This window comes from Sander vitreus, chromosome 2, assembly GCF_031162955.1.
Source record: "Sander vitreus isolate 19-12246 chromosome 2, sanVit1, whole genome shotgun sequence".
NCBI classification, from domain to species: Eukaryota; Metazoa; Chordata; class Actinopteri; order Perciformes; family Percidae; genus Sander; species Sander vitreus.
This window is the reverse complement of record NC_135856.1, coordinates 15679554-15703063: the sequence shown is the minus strand read 5'-3', so window position 1 is coordinate 15703063 and position 23510 is coordinate 15679554. Positions and strand designations below refer to the sequence as shown.

Sequence of the window (23510 nt, the reverse complement as noted above, 5' to 3'; positions counted from 1 at the left end):
ATCACCTATTTTAATCCTGAATCTGAATATGGGTTATAGATCCTGTATGAGACCGAGGTTTAACTAATCCACCAGCACAGAGATTTCCCAGCACCTAAGACCACCACAGCCCATGTAAGAAACCATGTTTGGCTTTTTAGTTTCTAAGCCAGAACTATGCACGTATACATGGACATTCATAGCAGGAACCTAACTTTCAAACCTCTGCCTATCACATTTCTCTCATCAAAGGAGGTCTCTGTGTCAGGGCAGGTGTGGCTGAAAACCTGTGGTTGAAAATGAAGACAGCGGAGTAGGAGGAGGCCAACCCTCATATGAGCTGCCCTTAAAACAATAATTCTGCTTTCACCCTCAACTCCACCATTCTTTCCAAGTGATCATATCCTCATCATTCCCATGTCAGCACCATGTGGTTAGAAATAATAGTCAAAGACAGCTGGCCCACCTGAATTTAAGATGAACAGCAAAACAATCAAAGTGTACCTTTAAAAACTAAGGAAACACTTTTTCTTCAATGGTGATGGGCACAGACAAAGAGGGGTGTGTTCAGTCTTTCTGACAACTGCTATTATCTTACTATTTGCTTAATACACTCCACTATAATTTTCTGTTCTGGCAGCTACATTGGTCTGGAAAAACAGAGGGAATTCCTGCCCCCTTCTTTTTTTCCCCCCCCCAAAGGTGGAGGTCTTATTAATGTTACCATGCTGTCTTGCCCAGCTGAATATATTTACTTAGTGTTAGGAAAGTGGTGGCCACAAAAGCAGGAATGTGCCTGAGTGTGACTTGAAAGAGGCTGTTACATTTTAATTTTTAACCCATAAAATAAATACAGAGTGGCCCTGTGATTTTTATGAATGGCTGCATTCATTCCAAAACACGCCCACCAATCAGCAAACTATCCTCGCGGTGGAGCCACGCCCGCTTGGAATGTCTGGCTGCTGCCTGCACGTTGATTGGTTAGAAGTATGGAGAAGGGCGGGGTCTCTCAGAGGCTAACCAGCGGGTATAAATCCGATTTTAGACACTATCTTGGTAGAAAAACTAGGACTACGGTCCAAAAAAAGACTGAAACTCAGTGTGAAACTAATTACGACTAGCAACCGTTCAGTGGATTTTAGCTTGAGGATACATTTTATCTTTATTTGTATTTTTCTTAAACTTGTCATAGGCTAATCATGGCATTTCTGCTCTACTTGACTCTACTGACAACAGCCGTCATCACACAGGTAAGACGTTTCCCGACAGAGAAAGCCAAAATCTGTTCACACACAGTATCTTTAAAGAATATTAGTTTAATATATAATCTGTTATGGATAATGTAGACTCATAGGCCTACAAATGTGACTGAACTTTGATCTCTGAGTATGAGCATAAACATGGCGTAAAGAAATGTATTTTTAGAAAAGCTTTCACTTGTTTCATCTTCAACATCAGATTAACTGCGATTACTGATGTAGGCCTACATGTTCTGTCAGCCAAAAAGTGGACACAATACAACGTTTGGTGAATGGAGTTTAGGTGGGGTTGTGAGTCCTTTTTCCAAAGCACAGTGACACGTTGATTCCCACGAACTTAAACAAGTTGGCTCAAGTGCTAAGCGATGACTCAAACCAGAGTCAGCAGGCGAATGGGTACAGACTCTGAGCTGTCTAGAGACTTAGGGCTGACTGGCCAGCAATGGCATGACTTACTGTAGCCTACAAGCGTAGCCTACTGCAGTGCATTGTCTGTGAAATAATTCAAAATCAGTCACAAACCCTGGGGAGCCTAGGAGATGATACAGAATCAAAAATGAATGTTGGGACAAAAGCTTGGAATAGTGCATTGGGACAAAAGCTTGGAATAGTGCATTGTGGCACTCTAAATTTGTCAAGAAGGCAAGAAACCTTTCCAGAAGCTGCACTGTAGATCTCTGATGCTGTTTGAACAAGGCTCTGCATGGAGTTCTTCTTTTCTTTCTTTTCTTAGCTGTAGAAAAAAAAAAATGTTGCATGACTCAGATCATTTGTGTCTTGTCTGACGATGTGATCTCCCTCTCTGCTCTTTCCCTCATCCCTCCAGGTGACTGCTAGCTGCCCAGCAGTGTGTGAGTGCCCTGACAAGCCCCTGGTTTGCCCTCCAGGAGTTAGCACTGTGCCAGATGGATGTGGGTGCTGCAAGGTGTGTGCTGCACAGCTTAACCAGGACTGCAGCCCCACAAAGCCCTGCGACCACCACAAAGGGCTGGAGTGTAATTACGGCAACGATGTGACCATGGCCTGGGGCATCTGTCGAGGTGAGAGAGGAAAGGGGACAATGTATGTTGGAAGGGAAGGAATTTCTCTCCAAAAAAAAGCTGCCAGTTCTACAGATATTTGCACTGCTCACTCAATGGATGGCATAGTATCAACATTCATTGAAAAATAATCCTAAATTTAAAATGAATATGGTGAATGTGATGTGCTATCAAAGCCAACAGGTCATGATACCTGTGCAACAATGTACCAAAGGTGTCAAGGAAATGGATGTTTATTGGCCATCCTTTCCATAAAGATAAAGCCATCACAAGTCCGTGATAAAGCAACATGTAACCTTGCACATCCAGGAACAAGACAGGGGTTATTTTAATGAGTAGTAGATGTTTTATGGCAGTGACAGGGGGTTTCAGAGATAAAAATACACTTTCCATCTGCACCATGCTGGAGCTGCCCCACAAACTATGAATAGCTGGTTCTTCCACGCTTTGGAGACAAGGAGTCTGACACTTCCTGTCTCCTTATTTCCACTGACCTTTCAATCTTAGTGGTCCTCCATGTGATTTTGTGTACTGTTGCCGTGTGTGTGTGTGTGTGTGTGTGTGTGTGTGTGTGTGTGTGTGTGTGTGTGTGTGTGTGTGTGTGTGTGTGTGTGTGTGTGTGTGTGTGTGTGTGTGTGTGTGTGTGTGTGTGTGTGTGTGTGTGTGTGTGTGTGGTTTTGGTCAAGTCAGGAGAAACTTTGCTCAACAGCTGTTGAAATAAGAGCACGTGGTGAATTCTCATACTCGCTGTATCCGGAAGCTCAATCATTGGTCCCTTTTTAAACTTTAAAGGGACCAATGATTGAGCTTTTAAGTGTAAAGGATGTCCTGTAGAAATAGAGATGCATCTCTGAGATACGTAACCCATGGCCCGTGCCAGGATTACCCCTGTCACCTTTTGCTTTATGCATAACCGCCAGCTCTGCAATTTGTGAGTAGTTAAATGTTTTGTTCCAGCTGAGTAAAATGTGTCTTTCCAGCAAAATCGGAGGGACGCACATGCGAGTACAACGGCAGGATCTACCAGAATGGCGAGAGCTTCCGTGCCGGCTGTAAACACCAGTGTACCTGCATCGATGGCGCCGTTGGCTGCGCTCCTCTCTGCACCAACAAGCTGCCACCGGCCTCTCCATCCTGCCCCGACCCACGGCTGGTCAGGATACCCGGGCAGTGCTGCTTCAGTGTGGACTGCCATAAGGGTACCTGGCGGCTGCCACCTAAGCATCAGGTTTGTTTTTTCATGGAATGACAAAGATGTCCCACAAAAAAAATTACACAAATTGAAAACATGTTTTATATAATTTGCTTAACAATACCAAAAACTTGAGGTGCCATTCATTACCTGCCACTGTGGTATTCTCTTGATGTAGAAAACAAAGGTGATTGCGATGAAAGAGTGATTTTCGACAAAACAAAAATCACAAAACAATCAAAACAAACAGCAGTAGAACAATTAAAAATATCTTCTATTCATTTTATTTATTTTAAGAAAAATCCCTATTATATTACATTTTCCCAATGGCCAAGATTATTGTGGCCTACACTGCAAGACTAAATATTTTAGGTTCATTATCACATAAGACAAAGAAAAGCATCAAATCATCACAATTGAGAAGCTGGATCCAGAGAATATTTGGAATTTACTCAATTTAAAAAAAAGATTCATGCAGGTAGAGAGGAGTAAAGTGTCTTTGCTCTGACCAATTGCCCTGAAGTAATCCCTTAATCAGTGTGCCATGGTGATGACGCTGTAAAAAACACATAACAGATAGACATGACTGTGGCACAGATAAATCCCCAGCACTGTCTCATCTTATCTTATCTCTCATCGCAGGTGCCTCCACCACAACAACAGCTGCCCAGACGTCAGCACCAGCCTGAAAATGAGCTGGCCAACGAGCTCGCCGACGCCAAGTCCAGCGGCTGGGAGAGTGAACATGGCTACAAACACCTGTCTGGTGAGAGAAAAAACATTTAGTGTTTATCATCACTGCTTGACTCACATTTTCCTTTTCGTTTTAAATTGAGGGCTGAATATCCCTGAATTTGCTGATTTTAATCAATAAAACAGTCAATCAAAATACTAATACATAAATTATAAACCCATTCAATGGTAGTTGAGATGTTTCAGTCTAGACCAGAGTAGTAGACCAACCAATCAACAGACCGGCATTGCCATCCATAGAACCACACTGCTAACTAAAGGAAAATCTGAAAAAATAAACATAATATTGTGAAGCGGAAAATGTACTTTCTCTGCTAATCGTCTTGTGACCCCTCGATGGGGTCCAGACCCCCAGGTTGGGAACCGCTGGCCTAATTGATGTGTATGATCTTTCCTTTCCTCCCTGCCTTCCACCCTCCTCTGTGGCTCCTTAGTGTGGAACCATCTGAAGGAGAAGAAGTGTCCAGTCCAGACCACTGAATGGTCCCAGTGCTCCCGCAGCTGTGGGATGGGAGTTTCTTCTCGCATCACCAACAAGAACCCTCAGTGCAAGCTAGAGAGAGAGACGAGGATCTGTACCGTACGGCCATGCCACGGCCTAACAGTCCCAGCAAAGGTGATGTAGACTGAACTAGACTTGAACCGAAGGAGAGACAGACAGAGAGCATAGGTTGAATATTCACCTTACTGCCGAGATAACTTCATATCACAGCAGCTTATCTTTAACAGTGAAACCTAAACGCCTCACGATAACACGAATCAATAAGGTATTATTTCACCATTTATCTATCTGTGTCAGGCTACGCAGGGGGAAACAATACCTGCTCATTTTTGCTTTGCTTCCTTGTTTTCATCTTTAAACTAAAGAGCAGATAATTTAAAAGTTAGACATTCTGGCGCTGAGTGAATATGCTCTTAGTGCAAAAGCCACCTTCATCCTGAGTTCAAGAACAGAGATTATTTTAGCGGTACTTTCGGGAAGCTGTGCATCCAGTGGGAACTGGGCAGTACTAATTTACTCAGCGGTGTTTTGGTGGCAAGCAGGCGCCTTTTTAAATATAGTCCCCCACCCCCCCGGCATTCCTGCCAAGCAACTGTCCATAGCTAGGCCCCGTCTGTGTACTCAGAGTCCAGGGAAGTGGTGTGTCTATATTAATCCCCCATGTTGGACACACACTAAGATCTTTTCTCTGCTCTACCGAGTGAAAAGCTCTGGGAGCCAAGAACGGTCATAGGTGTCAGTGTGTTTAACAGACAAGGAAACTCACATTTTAAATAAATGTTTAATCTTAAAATTAATCACTTAAATCTAAAAATAATCCCTCTCTCAATCCCTGTTTTGGCAGAATAAGTTGAAGTCTAGCCCTCTTAATGTGAAACTAATGAGTTTGAGTGCAAAGCTGGGTAAATCTGCTGTTATGTAAAAGGCCAGGGCAGATAAAAGTCAAAGCTTACTAGATTTTTTTTTATTTTTTTATAATGAAAATCTTCATGTGACTTGTTTTGGTGAATTTTTCAAATAAAGCCAAATTAAGAACAAAACTCATAATTGATGGTGCTCATCGTTTTACTTTTCTCATCCAACCACAGAGAGGGAAGAAGTGCTCCCCGACCCAGAAAGCCCCCGAGCCTATCCGCCTGTCCTACGGAGAATGTGTCAGTGTCCGCCTCTACCGGCCCAACTACTGCGGTGTGTGTGCGGATGGACAGTGCTGCTCGCCTCGCCGCACTCGCACTGTACCCGTGAGCTTTGTCTGCCCAGACGGCGAGCGTTTCCAGAGGTCGGCCATGTTCATCCAGTCGTGTAAATGCAGCGATGACTGCGGCCACCTTAACGAAGTGGCCCTCCCTCCACAGCAGTGGATGTACGGAGATACACACCAGTTCATAGACTAGTACTGAGGAGAATTTTTATTTTTATTTTAATATGATGAGGTCAACTGTGTTGACGCTTCAAGACTAGGGGCCATTTTTCTCATCTGGCTCCAAATGAGGGAAAACCACAGGCAGCCACCTGACTGTCAAACAGCAGGGAAGAAGGGCCACCTCTGTTTGATTCATCATAAAGGCAACCCTATTTGTGATATTGTGTGACAGGAGTGGATTGTACACTTGCACGCTCCTAATCAAACAGACGTGGGACTGAAATTAGAGCCCTGAAGCAACCCTGGACTTTTTCCACTCTGGACTGACTGCTGGTTTGAGTGTGGATTTTTTTTTTTTTTGAGTTCCTCAGACCAGCCTAAGAGGAGAAACACTACAAGAGCAACACAGCACTTTGTTTAGCACAGATATTTAGGAACTATGACAGCAGTGCTTAAGGATCACCTCACCTGCAACAACAGCCTCAAATACTGTGATTTTGGATGACTCCTTATGCCACAATGCACTGTAGCTACTCAATGACGAGCAAAATAATTTTTTGCAGCTTTATCTAGGAAGATGTGGACTTTATTAAAAATATATAAAATCAGCACAGCATGTTATATACATAAGCACAAACTTTTTTTTTGGCATGCTGACATGAATTTATTCCATTGACACTGTTATAAGGAACGCTATCTGGAACTGACAAGCGTTAACCTAGGACTGGACCAATTGCTTGTTTGTGCATTAAATGTAGCTTAGAAATGTCTTACACACACTTGTATTTGAGAATTTTTGGATCACTGTATTCTGTAAATATAATTTCTTTATTTGGATCCATGTTTGTATTGTCACATTAATATACTTCCATGGATTAAGACACTACAGTGTAGCTGTCACACGTTTGTTGGTCCACCCATGAGATAAAACTGGCTGCTGAGCTCAAGGTTCATGCAAGGTTTTAACTCAACTTGTAGTTTTAAACTTGGCAGCCAGTTCAAAGTAGCCAAATGTTTGGGGAAACGGTGGCTATGTATTCAAACTATGATATAGCACCCTCTGCTTGTGAGGATAATTAACTACAACAGTTTGTATTTTATATAATACTGTTGTAGTATAACTGTTTATTGTAACATCTGAAAAACTTAAATGTTTAAAAACACGTGCAAAATGAAACACCATTAAATAAAGTATAAAAAAAAAGTTTATTCCTTCAACCAAAACATCCATGTTTCAACAAGGAAAACACTAAAAGAAGCACCCTGCAAAGACATAAAATTAAAATAAATGTTTATCATTATGAATTTGCCAAACTTATGGAAGGGGGAATTTAAAATAAATGCTGGAGGTGTTTTTTTTTTTCCTCCACCAAAATACAGCAACACCAAGGGTCACACACGATCTTCACTCGAAAGACATTTCAGGCTCATCTTGACTGTTCAACTGCAAAGAGAAAATAAGTTTAAGATGTGAGGGCCAAAAAAATAAATGGGTAATGTACATTTATACACAGGCTTACAAATAGGACAACACCTTCATTTAGCTTCAACGTTTTCTCACCAGTTACAGAAGAGCAGAGCAAATAATTGTAATGCATCGACCATGTTAAAAGTGAAGAGATGATGTATAAATGTGTAAACACAAATAGGTTCCGCAAAAAACTAAATAAACACTAGTGCACATATACACAGACTTGGCTACTGAAGGTGGCCATTATCTGGCCAAGTGGGAGACAACGTGTGAGCAACAACAGAACTTACTGTAGGAGGAGATATCGATCTCCTCTGGTAGCTCTGCTACGTTGACCTCAAAGCGGTCTTGGACGTCGTTCAGGGTCTTGGCATCATCCTCGTCAGACACAAAGGTGACGGCCAGGCCTTTGGTCCCAAACCTGCCAGCACGGGCCACCTGAGGTACAGAGAACAAGTTAGGGCTCATAAACGGGCTCTGCTCAAAGCAAAAACAAGAATGCTACCAATTTTCTATAATCAGGAATGGGGGCTTAGAATCACTGAACATTCTAAATTACAATTCACTGATTATAAAACATCAATTAACTGACTTTTTTTAAAGATAACACTTGTCAACAAAAGGAGTGATTTGGTACAAGCTACAGCCCCCCTGTATGCGATTTTTCTTTGTAAAATATACAAATTTCCAATATATAGAAAACATAAAATTATATTATAGCTGGACTGACTCTGTGAAGGTATGTGTCAGAATCCTCTGGCATGTCGTAGTTGAAAACAATGTTGACTCGCTCAATGTCCATGCCTCGGCCAAACAGGTTGGTGGCAACCAGGATTCGCCGTTGAAAGTCTTTGAACTGCTGGTACCGTGATAACCTGAGGGGGCGAGGGATGAGCAAGAACAGAAATAAGTGAGATAATATTCCAAAGTGAGACTGAGCACATGAACTCAGCATGACTTGATTGTGTAAAACTGTAACACCAAAACAAATTACAGTACAGTGATGTTAATGCGATTATTTCATGCTTAGGATGATGAAATTAGGAAAGCTACTGGTGAATTCAACGTGTGAACAAAATGACTAGAATCACAAAAGGCACCTACCGCTCCTCCTGCGCCATGCCCCTGTGGATGGCGATGGCAGGGAAGTTCTGCTCCACCAGCAGCTGGGACAGAGCCACACAGCGATGCACTGACTTAACAAATATCACCACCTAAAAGGAACCAAAAGAAAGGGCTTGCGTATTTTTGCTGGGAATGGCAAAGACATCAACTGGATACAGACAAGCAACACAAACATCTCCGTGTAGAAGATGAGAAGCACCAACTTTAACATTATTAGTAAAAGAACAAGGCTGCAAATGTGTTACAAGTAAGCACTATTAAGCCCTTAAATGTAAATATTACAATAAATGTGTACATAACCAATTCTGAAGTAGTATCTCCATAAATGATGCAGTTATACCTGGTTGAACTCTAAGACATCGAGCAGGTCGAAGAGCTTTCGGTTCTTCTCGCTGTCCTTCAACTTGCAGTAATACTGCTGTAAACCATGGAGTGTCAGCTTGGTCTCATCATCCACGAACACTTCCATGGGCTACACAATAAGAGAATAGAGTCAAATGTTAGCCAGACACAAAGTCTACAACTCCATACAATTTTCTGTTATGTCACCAAATGAACCGTGTGTAGTGGCTCACTGAACATGTTCTCCTGGAATTCAGAAGAGCCAGGAGGACCAACTGTCCTGACCAGGCCAAATCTGCCAAGGAGGCTCACTTTGCCCCTCTGATATGGCCACTTATGACACAGACAGCCACAAATGGGCAAAGCTAAGAGGGACTTCGCAAAAAATAAAAACCACTGGACTACTCAAACTAACTTTTTGCTTTCATAAAAATAAATCCCTTTGTTTATTTTCACACATCAGCGCCCACGTTCAAATAAAATAACTTAAATTTCTAAAATACTAAGTGTCTACCAAGTATAAACTGAAAGGGTCTGCTCCGTACAGCGGCAGCACAGAGTAGCAGGACTCAATAGAGTTTATAGACATGGCGATAGCGGTGTAAAAACTAGGCCTGCACGATATTAGAAAAAAAACGTACATTGCGATCTTTTTTTCCCCCTGCGATATGAAAAAGACAGATTTTTACAAGAGGACATAAATAGCCCTATTTAGAAATACTAAATCACTCAACTACTGGGGTGATTTTGTAGGAGTGCATCTACAAAGAAAATAAAAAAGGAAATTTTCTTATGTGAACCAGTCTTTGTTGAACTTCAATGCTTTACAAAAACCAAAAGCAAGGAAGGCTGGGATTACTCTTCTGAAGTGATTTTGGAGAGGGAAATTAGGAAGAAATACACTGGTTGACTGACATGACACCATTGTATTCATATAATATCAATCCAGTAATCTCAATCAATATAAATGATCTTAATAATGCATGCATGTTGCTTCCTCTAAATGTCAGGTTGTGGTCGACTAGCGGGGCCTGCTTTGGTTGTTTGATAAATTGATTAAAATGTATGACTGTTGGTTTGCTGTGCATGCAGAGCCTGCATGTCACACTCTTGCAACAAACGGTGTATCCAAGAGCACTTAAATCAGTGTAAATTACGTTATATCAGAAACAGACTGCTGTTGTAGATTAGCATTACGTTTCCAGCGTCGCAGCTCCGAACCATAACGTTAGTTGGGACAGACGCCTTGTTTCTTTAGGCTAACTATGTTAGCTTTAGCCTGGCTGGTAGCAGCTTTCTGCGGTGAAAAATGGCCGGGAAATGTCATGATTACGTTGCATTAATCAGGTGATTTAGTTAGTCTTTGTAGCGAACATAAAAACACTGACTACTGTAGCTTCACTGCCCGTGGAAAAGCATGTGCATCACTGTGTCAGCGCCAGCTTCCGCTTACGGTACTTTTCTACACACGGGAGAGCCTCACTTCCCATAACAATGATCGGCATTGTCGGCGTTCAACGAGTAACGATCAGATGAATGAATTACTATTCCTGTTGTAGAAAGACTAACAAAGTCTATAATAATGTATTCCAAATGTTGTTTACATATATCTGCGTGAAGCACAGTGGGTTGAATTGGAAACATTCGTAAATCTTAATGATAACTCACATCCTGCATGAACTTGCGGCAGACAGGGCGGACGTCTTTGCTTAGCGTTGCACTGAACATCATAACCTGTTTCTCATGGGGTGTCACCCTGAAGATTTCCTGGACATCACGCCTCATGTCTGTCAGAAAAAGAAAAAACAATTCTCCCAAAGTTACACTAATTGCATTTTGATTATTCTGTGTATACAAAAGAAACATTTAACCATGCTAAGTATCTCTAAAAATCAGGTAGCAATTTCTCATAATTTAAATAAACTAAATTACAGATTACTTCATTCACTATTAGATCCCAGGGGAATTTTACCACCCACAACCCATTTTCATATTAAATGCACACGGACAGCTCTTGAACAACTTATTAAGGAGAATGTTCTGGAGAAAGACCGTAAAGATATGAGCAGTGGGAGAAGACGACATGGCACTACTGTAAGTGGGATATGAATTCACAGAATACTCTGAGTTAAATGTTAGCCTCCCCTGTCCCACATACTGACCAGTCCTTCACCAAAGCTACAGGTTTCTTAAAAGTCCACTATAAAACACTTCTGTTCCTCTTACTCACCAAGCTGCTCCAGCATCCTATCGCACTCGTCAAGCACAAAGTGTTTGATGTTCTTCACATTGAGGGTCTTGTTGCGGATGAGGGCCAGGGTACGTCCTGGAGTTCCTACGACAATGTGAGGGCAGTTCTTCTTCAGGACGTCCTCGTCCTTCTTCATGGCCAGGCCACCAAAGAACACAGACACCTTTACAGTGGGCATGTACTTGGAGAAGCGCTCGTACTCTTTGCTGATCTGGAAGGCCAACTCTCGCGTGTGGCACATTACAAGGACAGACACCTGGCATGACAGGGAATGAGGACATTAGTCTTATTAACTGCTTAGTATCTCTCCAAAGTGACTGTACTCATGGTTCCATAAATGTAAGCAGCACATACTCCTATCAAGTTTGTCTTCCCAACTTTGTGTAGGGCTATGGCATATGCATTCCTTAAACCCATTCAATGCAGATTCAATGTTGAGTGCATATGCTTTAGGTCTGAGAACTAAGCACAGAATAGACGTCTACCAACATCTGATAGCTACAAAATGTAATCCAGAGGCAAGATTTACATAACAGAATTGTATAATTGTAAACACTACCTAGGTATTGTACAAATATATAGGAGGCACAATGACTTTAGTATGAAAGACAAGCAAAACACAATGATGACTAACTCACCTGACCATCCACAGGTTCTATCTGTTGCAGCGTAGCCAATACAAACACTGCCGTCTTTCCCATACCAGACTTGGCCTGACACAGGATGTCCATGCCCAGGATAGCTTGTGGAATACACTCATGTTGGACTGAAAATAAAACAAAATTATTTATGAATTAAAAAGGTGAATTTGTCTAATACATCTGCTGAATAATTCATAACATAAGAAATAGGATTTTTTTTGTGGAGGTGTAAGACTATTATTTATATATCTGTAGCTTTAAAATAGGGATTATATACATATTGTTTTGAACTTTAAACAATCCTCACCTTCTGAGGGATGCTCAAAACCACAGTCAACAATGGCACGGAGCAGCTCTGGTTTGAGGAGAAAGTCTCTGAAGCCCGAGCTGTGAATAGATACATAGGACCCCTTCACTTCCTTCTTGTTTGCTGGGGTCCCACTCTCGGGGGCTCCCTGGGGCTCCTCATCCTCCTCATAGTCCAAAAGTTCATTGTCAACGTCGGTCTCAGCCATCTATAAGAACAGCATGTAAATCAGCTAATCTATGTCTCACAACTTTTCTAAAAATAGGAGATTGTGTCCTCTTTAATGTGCAAGCTAATTTTTAGATGAAAGTTATGAGCTATCTTACAATTCAAATAATATTTTTTACGTTAGATAAATAGATGTAATTCTTAAAAACTATTCTAACATCTGGTAATTCCATGTTATTGTTATTACTTAACTTTTGTCCGAAATTGCCCAATACTATAAGTGCGTAGGAATGTGTTATGGATTCTATGATAGAGAATGTGTTGATATTAGCTTGATGACGATAGTGATCCGAACCCTAATCAGCTGTCCCGTAAATTAGCAAAGTTAGCAGGAAGATAATTTGGCTAACAGGCCGCAGCCGCGGTTTACATCAAAGTGAATGAACGAATTATTAGGAAGAGAAAGTTAACTAATCCGTTTATACAGTCTTGAGTGACAGACATAAATGGGTCCGGTTTAATTTAATTACGGTAAATGATGATGAAATTATGCCTGACCGGTGTGACCCGGCACAAACAGCGCTAACGTTAACATTACTCGTCCTTTCATTTAACTCGGCTAGTTAGCAAGCTAGCAACAAACAATTGAACGTGACTCACGAATTAATTTTACTTTTGACCAACATTAAAGCGACGTTACTAGCTAACGTTTTTCGCAAGGTCCAAATTCTAAAACGCAGCATCGGTAAGAGTATATTGTATAGCTAGTGGGCAAATGGTCAGAAAAACTAAATACTCTTTAACTAGATAGCTAACTCAAAACAAGGCTAACGTTAATGCGGCTAGCGTGTTTTAGCTAACACTGCCAAAGCAAATCTCAAACCCCTCACTTTAGCTACTGCTACAAAGTATTCAAACCATTTCTCAATTTATTAAATACAGCCAACATTTACACACTACTGAGCTTGTTGTGAAAAGTACGAAAGTACTGCAACATTACCTTTTTGTGATATTGTATGTCCCGCTGATGTCAAAGTGCGTGTGATACTACAGAGAACAGCAAGTATTCACAGCACAGAGAGCAGTGACCCCACATGTAAGGTGTGTTCAAGTACACCGCGAAAAATCGTCCACTCTCAATGCGGTGTGAACCTCTTTTTATACAGTCTATGCCATAGACTCTATGGTATGAACCGATGGCTGTAAAAAGAACGCGTTAAGATGTTTTTCCCTACAACGACATGGATCCAGCAACATTTTATTTTATACATCTTGTGATGTGGGACAAAGCCTTAAGCTGTTAGGTCACTTAAACTAACAAATACAAAACTATACATAATTTAATACATTATGTTAACACCAAAATGGCAGGGCGTTTGTGTTCTCCTCAACGTAAACTGACCCATGGGCAACTTTGAAGTCATTAATCCCAATTCTCCCGCTTTTTGACTGTTCAAATAGTCCGGTCCAAATTCTTTATATCACTATTACGTTATTTGCAATAACACCTGAAGGCATCTTTCACCCGACCTCAGCGCATGTACAGAAAGAACGGCGACGACCACTTTTCCAAGGCTGTTTATTAATCAGAATCATATAGGCTAGGTCAGAGAAAAGGATCAGAGCTGTAATATTTAATGAACAACTATTATGCCTTATTATTTCTGTAGAATTGTATGTCGTAATACGTTCATGGTGGCCGTTGTTATAATATAGTAGCCTACAGACAATAGTATCGTGTGATCGGATGTATTATGGATGAAAGTATTGTGCTATGACCATTTAAGCTAATAGCCTAAATTGTCAATCTGTAGGCTAAGTAGCCCATCTATATTTCCTATGCAGCATTGAGCATTTGTTATCACAAGAGTCCAAATGCCTGGTGAGCTGCAGTATCCAATTTCCCCACTTGATGGCAATAAAGTAAAGACATTTGGCCAGGTGACAGATGGCATTCCATGCAGCCTTCTTCAAAGTGTGCTCGTTTGTTAAATGGGGCCTCAATACAAAGGCTGAGAACATCCTTCAAGGCCTGCCTATGATAAACAGCATCGGTATAGCGATCTAATCAGAACTGGATTAAATACATGCTCTCGCCATATACTGTCTTTGTTTCTCCTATTGTGGGGTGTCAAGATCAAATCTTTTTTACAATTCAAAATTAGCCCAATTCTAAAAAATAACATTAAAAAGACTAGAGATGAGTATGACTTTCCAAAATGTCACATGCTGGGATAACAATACTGTTTGTGTTGAATAGACACATACACATGTTCTACAGCAATACCAATTCCTGATCTGTATTTGGAGACTTTAAATGAAAAGAGGGATCTGAACTCCATGTCCAGGCTTAAGGTCTAAGGTCTCTTGGAACACTGATGCAATACCCCTACCCCTTTGGAGTCTGACAGTCTGACAAGTATTCATCATTTTGTCCAGTTTTTAAGTTACCAGTCATTACATAGTTTGCTTAATTATTTCTCTCTATCAATCTACAATGTTTGCCCACTTTCTTTCTGCCATGCTCAGTGACCCCCCATGCTCCTCTTCTCTAACAGCATCCTGTTGTTGAATCTCAGGTTGAGAACACTTCTGGTTATTCCACTGTTAGGCCTATGGGTTGTCTGCAGCACCTCATCTCCTGCAGTCAAATCATCCCATAGCTCTTACACTACTGCAATGGAATTATATGTGTTATTGGCAGCACTGGTATTGAAGTTGCACTAGCAGGATTTTCTGTGATAGCTCTTTTAATTGGTCATAACATCTACATCTTATAATTTATTTATTCCCTGTTATATATTGTTCTTATTCATAGCCAGTTAATATGTCATAGTCATAGTTAATATTTAATAATAATCTATTGCACTGTTCAATCCCTGCACTGTTCACTTTTGCACTACCACCATTGGACACACTCATGGTCATTACATTTCTGTGAGTGATTTTTATTTTTATTTTTACTGTATTTTTATTACTGTATATATTTTATTTTTGTGTGATATATGTGTATATGATGAATAAAGTATCTATCTATCTATCTATCTATCTATCTATCTATCTATCTACCTACCTACCTACCTACCTGCCTACCTACCTATTTATCTAGGAAGTGGCCTGCCTGGGCCAAAGATCCCAGGCAGAGAAGTGATGATAGCGGCTGTGGTGTTTTCCTGCTTTAAAGGTTGCTTTAACAAGCTTGAAAAGAACAACAATACATGTGTGATAGCCTTTTTCTTTACCTCATGCATGTCATGTCTGATCTTGCTTAATATGAGTGAAGTTCTATGTTTTACACATTTAGTTCAGGTTGAGTGGATAACACTGGTCAATTGTTTGAGCTTAAGTCTACTCCAAAATTAGTATTGTAGGTGTAGTGGGCTGTAAACCATTAACACAAATAGAGACAAAAGAAGAAAAAAAAAAGACAGGATAAATTCTTATTTTTTCAGGGTGTTCGCCGTATTAATGCATTGACAATGGTGGAATGTAACTGTGTACATTTACGTACTGTACTTAAGTACAACTTCAACTTTATTTGTGTCCCCTGAGTGTGCAGCAGGTATAAAACACATAAAAGACATAAATATACAATTATGAGCTAGCGGTAACATACTTACTTGACTATATTTCCACGTAATGCCACTTCACAGGCTACTTCTACTCCACTAGTTAGAGGGAAACATTGTTCTTTTTACTCCATTTATTTAATTTAAATTTACAAATTAAGATTTAGATATAGCCTAGATGTAATGACACAACACTTTATACCATAGGCTAGTTAAAATGTTATTTATACATGAATTAATTAATATATTAATTAGCATAAATCAGCAAATAATCTAATATATAATACACTTTTATTTGTGACACTCTAAGTGCATTTTACTGATAATACATTAGAGTAGGCTACTTCCTTCCTTCACCACTGGGCGGTGATAGGCAACCTGCTGCCAATCTCAGGACAAGGTCAGTTTACACAGAACAGGTAGCCTACTTCTAATTGTGGTTGTTGAAATCAATGAAATGAAAATGAAGTTAATTTTGTTTTAAAGAAACAACACTGAAAATAGCCATAACAAATACAGGCACTTGTAGTTATGACCAGACTGCAGTTGGTTGCTATGGCATAATCACTCAGAGAGCCAAAGATTGACTGAAACTATTGCATATAACGTTTTGTCACATAATTAATCGTTTAGTTGCCATACATGGGAATTCGTTAAAACCGATCACCGCTGTATGACACCTGCGGGCCCCGCCTTCCTGCATGATATAGCTCTACCCTAATTGGCTATTATTGTTGTCCTTCCAAAGGATCCCGCAGTCTGAACAAGTCATTGGTTCGTGACATGCCAATCATATCTTATGCTGCCCCCTGATTGGTGCGCCCCACCTCGTGCTCAACAGAAGGCACAGGACGCCAGTCACTCTGTGTGATTAACTCGTAATGATTGATGCTGCCGTTTATACCATATCCCCGTTAAACCGCAGGTTACGTCGCACGGCTGTCGTGGTTATTTTAGCAGATCTCTACAGAAATATGTGTTTCCTCTAAATTCAGTTCACACACACGAGCCTCTCCGCGCGCAGAGGCGACGCGTCGCTGCCTCCCGGTTGAACGGCGGCAGGACGATGGCACTGCGTTGGACGGTCTCTCTGTATCTGTCCTCGGTGGTCTATTACGATTTTAATTAGCTGATAACGTTAACATAGCTACGTTTGACATTTAAGACGGACGGATGTGGGAGCAACGATAAACGCACCTCTCTGATAATGGAAAAGGGGTCCAGGTAGGCATTTCTCGTTTTATTTGTTTATTTGAGGTGTTTATTTTTGAATGTAATACAAATGTTATCGCGTGGAGCCTATTTACGGGCCCAATTGCTTACTAATTTGCACAAATTCAACGTGAAAACTACACAGATCCACATTGCAAAAACACTATTGGTTATGGTTGTTGAAGCCCAATCAGCATCAGCTTCATCCGTCTGCTCATTTATCTCAGTGAAAAATTCCACTGTACGGCATGCCAACGGAGACACGGCCCATTCATTAGCCTATAAACTATATTTATTGCTAAGGCATAGCATGCTCTCTGCGTCCTCATTTCAAATGTCGTTACACAATCGTATTGTTGTGGGAAGCCGGGGCATTAGATGCGGAAAAGAGGGGGATGATGTGTCATTTTGGCCACAGATGTTGATCCAGCCGAGGCATGAGTCGACTGCAGAGCATGTAGGCCTGTTGTTCAGGCATCCTCAAGCAACAGCAGGCCGGGATAATGAGCTGTCATGTCCAAACAACCTAGTCTATAGGATTACAGGCTCTTCAAGTATGAAACCGCAGGACAAATGGTTGTAGGAGTCACTTTCACCTTTTAATAAATAGTTAATTTTTTATTATTATTATTTATTTAACAGTGGATGGATGGCAGAGGAGCTACTATGTTTTCTACCTGTGTGTTTCTATCCAGATGTTTGTTGAACTGTCCTTGATAAACACCATAGACACTGAGCCCCTACCTGCTCATTCACTGGTAGCTTTCAATGGGTTTCAGTGTAATTTTTACCCTTAATCAATCTGTTTTTATTTAAACATATAATTAGAGAGTGATTTAAAGGTAAATCCCTTTAATGTCTGGCTTGTAAGACAGAAAACCCGAACTTCTCTATGTACTGAGAAACCCACTTTATTAAATGACTCTATGCTTTAAATCTGGGCCAGGCACATATCATTTTTCATCCCAAGTGGAATAAAAAATAGGGAACTGACATAGTTTTTGGGGTATGATGTTTAAGGATTATGGATACCGCTGACTACACAAAATGGAAGAGCTCCCTCAGGCATTTGTCATTTTTTCAGGAGTGGGGAAACTGTTCAAGGAGTTAATTATCTTACTCTGTTGATTGTAATAACCACTTAAATGCCCCATGACTAAGGACATGTACCACTGAGTAATGGGTTCATCATATCCTTGTATGAGATACTGTACAGTGAGATTATTCTCAGGCTTATCTGTGAAATCCACTCACCATGCAAAAGGCATCTCACACAATTCACTGTCAAGAAAAAAAAGGTACCTGATTCTCACATCCTGGTGACCTTGTTTTTATGTGCAACTACCCCAAAACTTCTTTATCTGATCCCACGATCACATGCACGCACACAAAAGATTGCGTAATACGTCTGTGACATGCGAGCACACACCAGCTTATCCCAGCTCACCTTTTCCTGTGCACTCGCTGCTGCTGCCACATTATTTATCCGTGTGAGAGAGTGGTAAGCTAATAGGCTCTGGACAGTGTTGCCAGGATAAACAGTCTCTGAATTGTTTGTACACTGTGTGTGTGTGTGGTTTTGAATTATGCATGTGTATTTGTAGCCTCCAGCAAGAACAGGAGGAGGGATATCGCCTCGCAGCCTTTTCCCTGTGCTGTACAGTTTGTCTGCCCGCTACTGTCCAGGTTTATTATCATCTGCCACTGTGTTTGGTCGTTGGTTGAACAAGCAGGAGCCGCTTGTGCAGATCATAACAAGATTTGCCTTTTGATATATTGCAATATGATATAGTGCAAATAAGGTGGACGCTATGTCTTTTTACTGGGCTTACAATGAAATCTAACATCCACTTAACTATAGGGCTGCACAATTAATCAGAATTTTATCGAAATTGCAATACTAGTGCAATATCCAAATTGTGGGGTGGCAATATTTGTTAAATGCCAAATATGTTTCGAAATACCAATCTGAATTAAATATTGTAGCATTGCAGAGATGTCCCAGCCTACAAGTCATATTCTACAGACTTAAGAATAAATCTTTTTTTTGGTACAGATCCTCACAAAAATCGCACACCATGATCATTTAATATATTTTTCAATGGCAATGAGAATAATGATGCAAAAATGAAGCAGGTAATTAAAAAAAGAAGTCCGGCTCCTCTGGCACCTACAGCCTGTAGTGCAATTTGCAAAAATCCACTGCGCCCTGTTCAGATGCACCAATCAGGGCCAGGGGGGCGGGGTGTCTAACTGTGTGTCAATCACTGCTCATTAGGCCTGCACGATTCGGGGGAAAATATGTATCACGATTTTTTTGCTTAGAATTGATATCGCGATTCTCTGCCACGATTTTTTTCTCACAAAGTGTTTATTGCACACATGAACCATGACAAAACACAACAAATTGGCAGTACCAAACTTTTTTTTGGCACCTATAGCACATTGCGCATCACCACAAGCCTGTAAACATAGAGGCTTCAATGAAGAGAAGGGAGAGCATTGTTTAAAACTCACGGAAGAAAGTAGTAGCGTTTGTGATGCAGTCGGCTGGTAAAATTAAATGAGAATCGAAGTCATAAAAAAAAAAAAAAAGAGGAAAAAAAATGTATATATATTTATTTAAAATAAAATCGTGAACAGGGTGAATCGAGATCGCGATTTTTATAACGATTAATTGTGCAGGCCTACTGCTCATGCACACGCATTCACTCTCCCTTGTGGGGGGAGGGGCTTAGGATAACGTTTTGGGCTGTAGCAGAAAGGGGGGAGGGACTGAGAAGTTGTTGATGTTCAAATGTTTTGGCTATTTCCTGGAGCTTCCCAATCCTACCTACAGCACCTTTTTAAATAGCATCACAAAGTAAAGTTTTACTGTTTAAAAGGTTGATTTTTAAAACAAAATATTGTCCCTCTAAAGCCTTCAGTATCATTAGGAGGTCCCGTCCTCGCTCTTGCCTATCTTATTGGCTGGCTTGCTGGTTGACTGTTATGGTGCTGGCCTGGCCTGTGTGCATTGCACTGCACTTCATTTCCTTTGCTGACACATGGAAACATGGAGCAGCTTGATGACCTGGCTGCTGCGGTTCACGCTCACTACGACTGCAGCTCCTCCATAGCTCTCCTCTCTCTACCCTATTGTTCATGTAGACTGCAGATTTGTAACTGGATCTGTGCAGCCCTGCAGATTTTACACTTACTGAATCCTCATCTCATTTTTAGACTGCTGCCTGTTTTAATACATGGATTTATACCAACATGCAAATTGTGTTCAGATAATGAGGCAGAAATATGTATAGGGCCATTATAAATTCTATAGAGGAACCACAGTATGTTGAAATCATGTGTGCTCGAGTATTGCCTTCTTTTCTATGTAACCAATAGTAGTTTGATCTGTCGCCTTGCCCAACGTTGTTTCCTTAAGGCAGTGACACACCAAGCCGATAATCGGCCGTCGGACAGTCTGGCGAGGTCAGTGACTCGAGTCTGTTTGGTGTGTTCCGTGCCGTCGTCCGTCCGACGATGGTGGTGTGCTAACCCAGAAATGACGAGTGGGATGAGCATGACTAAGCCTCTCAAAATCTGACAAATCTTTTAAACTGACCTTTGTCGATCTAAAATGAAGACCGATTCAGCAACTGCATGGCCCATTTCTCGCTTAAAATGTTTTCAGAAACACGTTTCAGTGAACTATCTTCGTAAAATATGAGATCGTATTCTGAATGAGCAGCCATTATGCCCGGTTGAAAAATCCGGGAGCAGCCAGACCCACGTGACGCGTTCATCCAATCAGCTGCCAGTTTTCATTTTTTGGGCGACAGTACAGATTAGCGCCGCCTGCTGTTATGGAGACGTATTGCACGCTCAAGTCGGCGTCGCTTCGATGTGTTCTGAGGCACTTTTTGGACCTCGGGGAGCCGACTGATCAGTCCGACTGCCTTTTCTGCCAACGGTCGGCTGTCTGGTTGGTATCAGGGGCTTTAGGCAGAGGTGGATTTTAGATAAAGGTGTCACAGCCAAAAGGGTTAAGAACCACTGGTTTAAACTTTGTATTTTATAAGATTATCAAATGCTTTTTATCTTTAATCTTAATATGAAAAGTAGAGATGTTCCGATACCGATGCTGCCTAAAATGCTGGTATCGGGAAGTACTGGAGTTTATGCACTGATCCGATACCACATAATACAGCCCTAAAGAAAATCTACGTTAAAGTAGTTTATTTATGTTCTTCTTCCGTTATAACTGACTGTCAAACTGGATAATAAAAGAAAGTTCTGGGGCATTCATTGTTTGTGTTTGTTCATGTTTCACAAAGAGTTTGACCTGAGCCAGACCGACAACAAAGATAGAAATCACATCCATACAGGGATAGTAGTATGCAGTTGTTAAAACATAATAAAATATATGACACACTGGTATCGGATCAGTACTCGGTATCGGCTGATACGCAAGTTCAGGTATCGGAATCGGTATCGGGAAGGAAAAAATGGTATCGGACCATTTCTAATGAAAAGTAACTGTCAGATAAATATAGTGGAGTAAAAAGTACAAGATTTCCCTCTGAAATGTAGTCAGAGTACAAGCATAACATGGTATAAAATGGACATACTCAAGTAGTACAAGTACCTCAAAACTGTACTTAAGTATAGTACTTGAGTAAATGTATTTAGTGACATTCCGCCACTGTCATTAGGTAATCTAAAGGCTATTAACTAAACATTGAGGGCAAATATTTCATAAACATATGGCATTACTAACATGCGTATGGCTATATTTACCATAATATCTGTGATTTCTGAGGTAGTCGGGTACAAACATGCTGCTTCTCTGTACAACAGGTCGGAACATTTCATCAGCTAAGTCAAGATATTGTTTGAAATGAACATGAGGGAATGATTTACCGCAGGGTAAATCTGTGGTTGTATGATTAACAACACAAACGTGTTACTGAGTGAGAGACTGAGGTATTTTGAAACCTGTGTTGTCATACTTGGCTGTTGATGCTTCTTTTGCACAATCGACATGTAGTGTAGCGTGATGTGTCCTGTCTGATAATTGGCTGTCAATGAGCCTGTGCTGCTTTGGAGTAAACAATTCGGAAGTTAACAGGTTTTTGAACTTCTGAAATTTTATGAATTTTTCTCATTTCCCCAGTAGGCTTTGCTTGAGGTAGTTATGGAATACAAGAAAACATGCAAAACACTAAAGTTAATCAATTTTTTGAGATGGTGTTTGTGTATTCGTAGTGCTTGTTTCCTCCCCCCTTACAGCAATTCTAATGCAAACTGCGGATGTTTGTAATCAAAACGGGTGATTAAACTACAGTTTGGCTATCAGCGTTCGTGACGGCACTGCTGGGAAAGTATGACATTAAGAGATAATATAAAGAATGCAGCAGGAAAACTAATGTCAGTCTTTGCTTTAGCATCACATTAAGCGCTGGCTTTGTGCCTATGGTAGCACCCGGTTTGTAGCAGTTGTCCCCCATGGCGTACTCATGTAATCCAGTTTTGAGATTAGTGCCCGATTAGTGGATGTTGCAGTTTGTTTTATCATGCATTTTTTAGTTATGAAATATTAAATAATCTGAGCAGTATTAGTACTAATGCAATGACCATTCAGTGGTGGAAAAGAGCAAAATAATTGCCTGCACTTGAAAGTAAATTGATGGGTTGTGGAGATGGCTATTTCTAGACAATTTCCTCTCACAATGGTACTCAGGGGATCTGAATCATCTGGAGAGGGATACTAACTAAATTTGGAGCAGGAAAGCATTAGTCATATAAAGTGAACATGGTCAGTAAATTTAGGGAACCAAGAAAAACATTTGTTGTCCGTGTTGCCTCGATTGCCCTAAATGTGTCTACTCCTTATTCTTGCTTATGGTCACACCTAATTCTCATTGGAAAAATCCTAGAGAAGCATTTGTTGCATGGCACAAATGTAAGAGAGTTACTAATTACATCTTAATAATCTATACAGTGCAGTTGGTACATGAGGGCTGTTTGAAGGCTGTTGTTATTGTAATGACAGTACAGTACACAGAGCTTTAAACATACACCACTGTGCCATCAGTCAGATTCACTATGGAATAAGTCAGGCAGCAGTGGTGGACAAAGTACTCAGATCATTTACTTGAGTAAAAATACCTATACCACTGTATAAAAATACCCCTTAAAGTAAAGTCCTGCATTCAAAGTCAAAGTTTTACTTAAAAGCAACCTTTTACATAGTCAAACAAAGCCTGTTTACAGTTCTTGAAGAGTTATACTGCATATGTGAACTAGAGTCACTTGAGTCAACGCCGGTTGGGTCTGAAGACTGTAACTTTGAAA

The 23510-nt window shown here is 40.7% G+C and overlaps 3 protein-coding genes across 3 annotated transcripts in view; 2 read left to right on the top strand and 1 right to left on the bottom strand.

The window, feature by feature from the left end:
• Positions 1-1005: 1005 nt before the first annotated feature.
• On the top strand, positions 1006-6925 carry LOC144536778 (CCN family member 1-like). The gene is made up of 6 exons (XM_078280055.1): positions 1006-1229; positions 2065-2278; positions 3259-3506; positions 4113-4236; positions 4658-4839; positions 5814-6925. The coding sequence occupies exons 1-6, from the start codon at positions 1179-1181 to the stop codon at positions 6117-6119; spliced, it is 1125 nt and encodes a 374-aa protein (XP_078136181.1). The 5' UTR covers positions 1006-1178; the 3' UTR covers positions 6120-6925.
• Positions 6926-7275: 350 nt separating this feature from the next.
• Positions 7276-13504, bottom strand: LOC144536770 (ATP-dependent RNA helicase DDX39A). Its single transcript, XM_078280043.1, has 10 exons — positions 13394-13504; positions 12226-12433; positions 11916-12043; positions 11257-11533; positions 10695-10813; positions 9025-9156; positions 8664-8773; positions 8290-8434; positions 7850-7997; positions 7276-7532 (listed from the first exon to the last, which is right to left on the bottom strand). Exons 2-10 carry the CDS (start codon positions 12431-12433, stop codon positions 7516-7518), a joined length of 1284 nt encoding a protein of 427 aa, XP_078136169.1. The 5' UTR covers positions 13394-13504; the 3' UTR covers positions 7276-7515.
• Positions 13505-16829: 3325 nt separating this feature from the next.
• Positions 16830-23510, top strand: part of evi5l (ecotropic viral integration site 5 like) — a 40257-nt gene continuing 33576 nt past the window's right edge. Inside the window, exon 1 of the mRNA XM_078280008.1 lies at positions 16830-17186. The gene's annotated coding sequence lies outside the window, so the exon portion shown is untranslated. The remainder of the gene's footprint in view (positions 17187-23510) is intronic.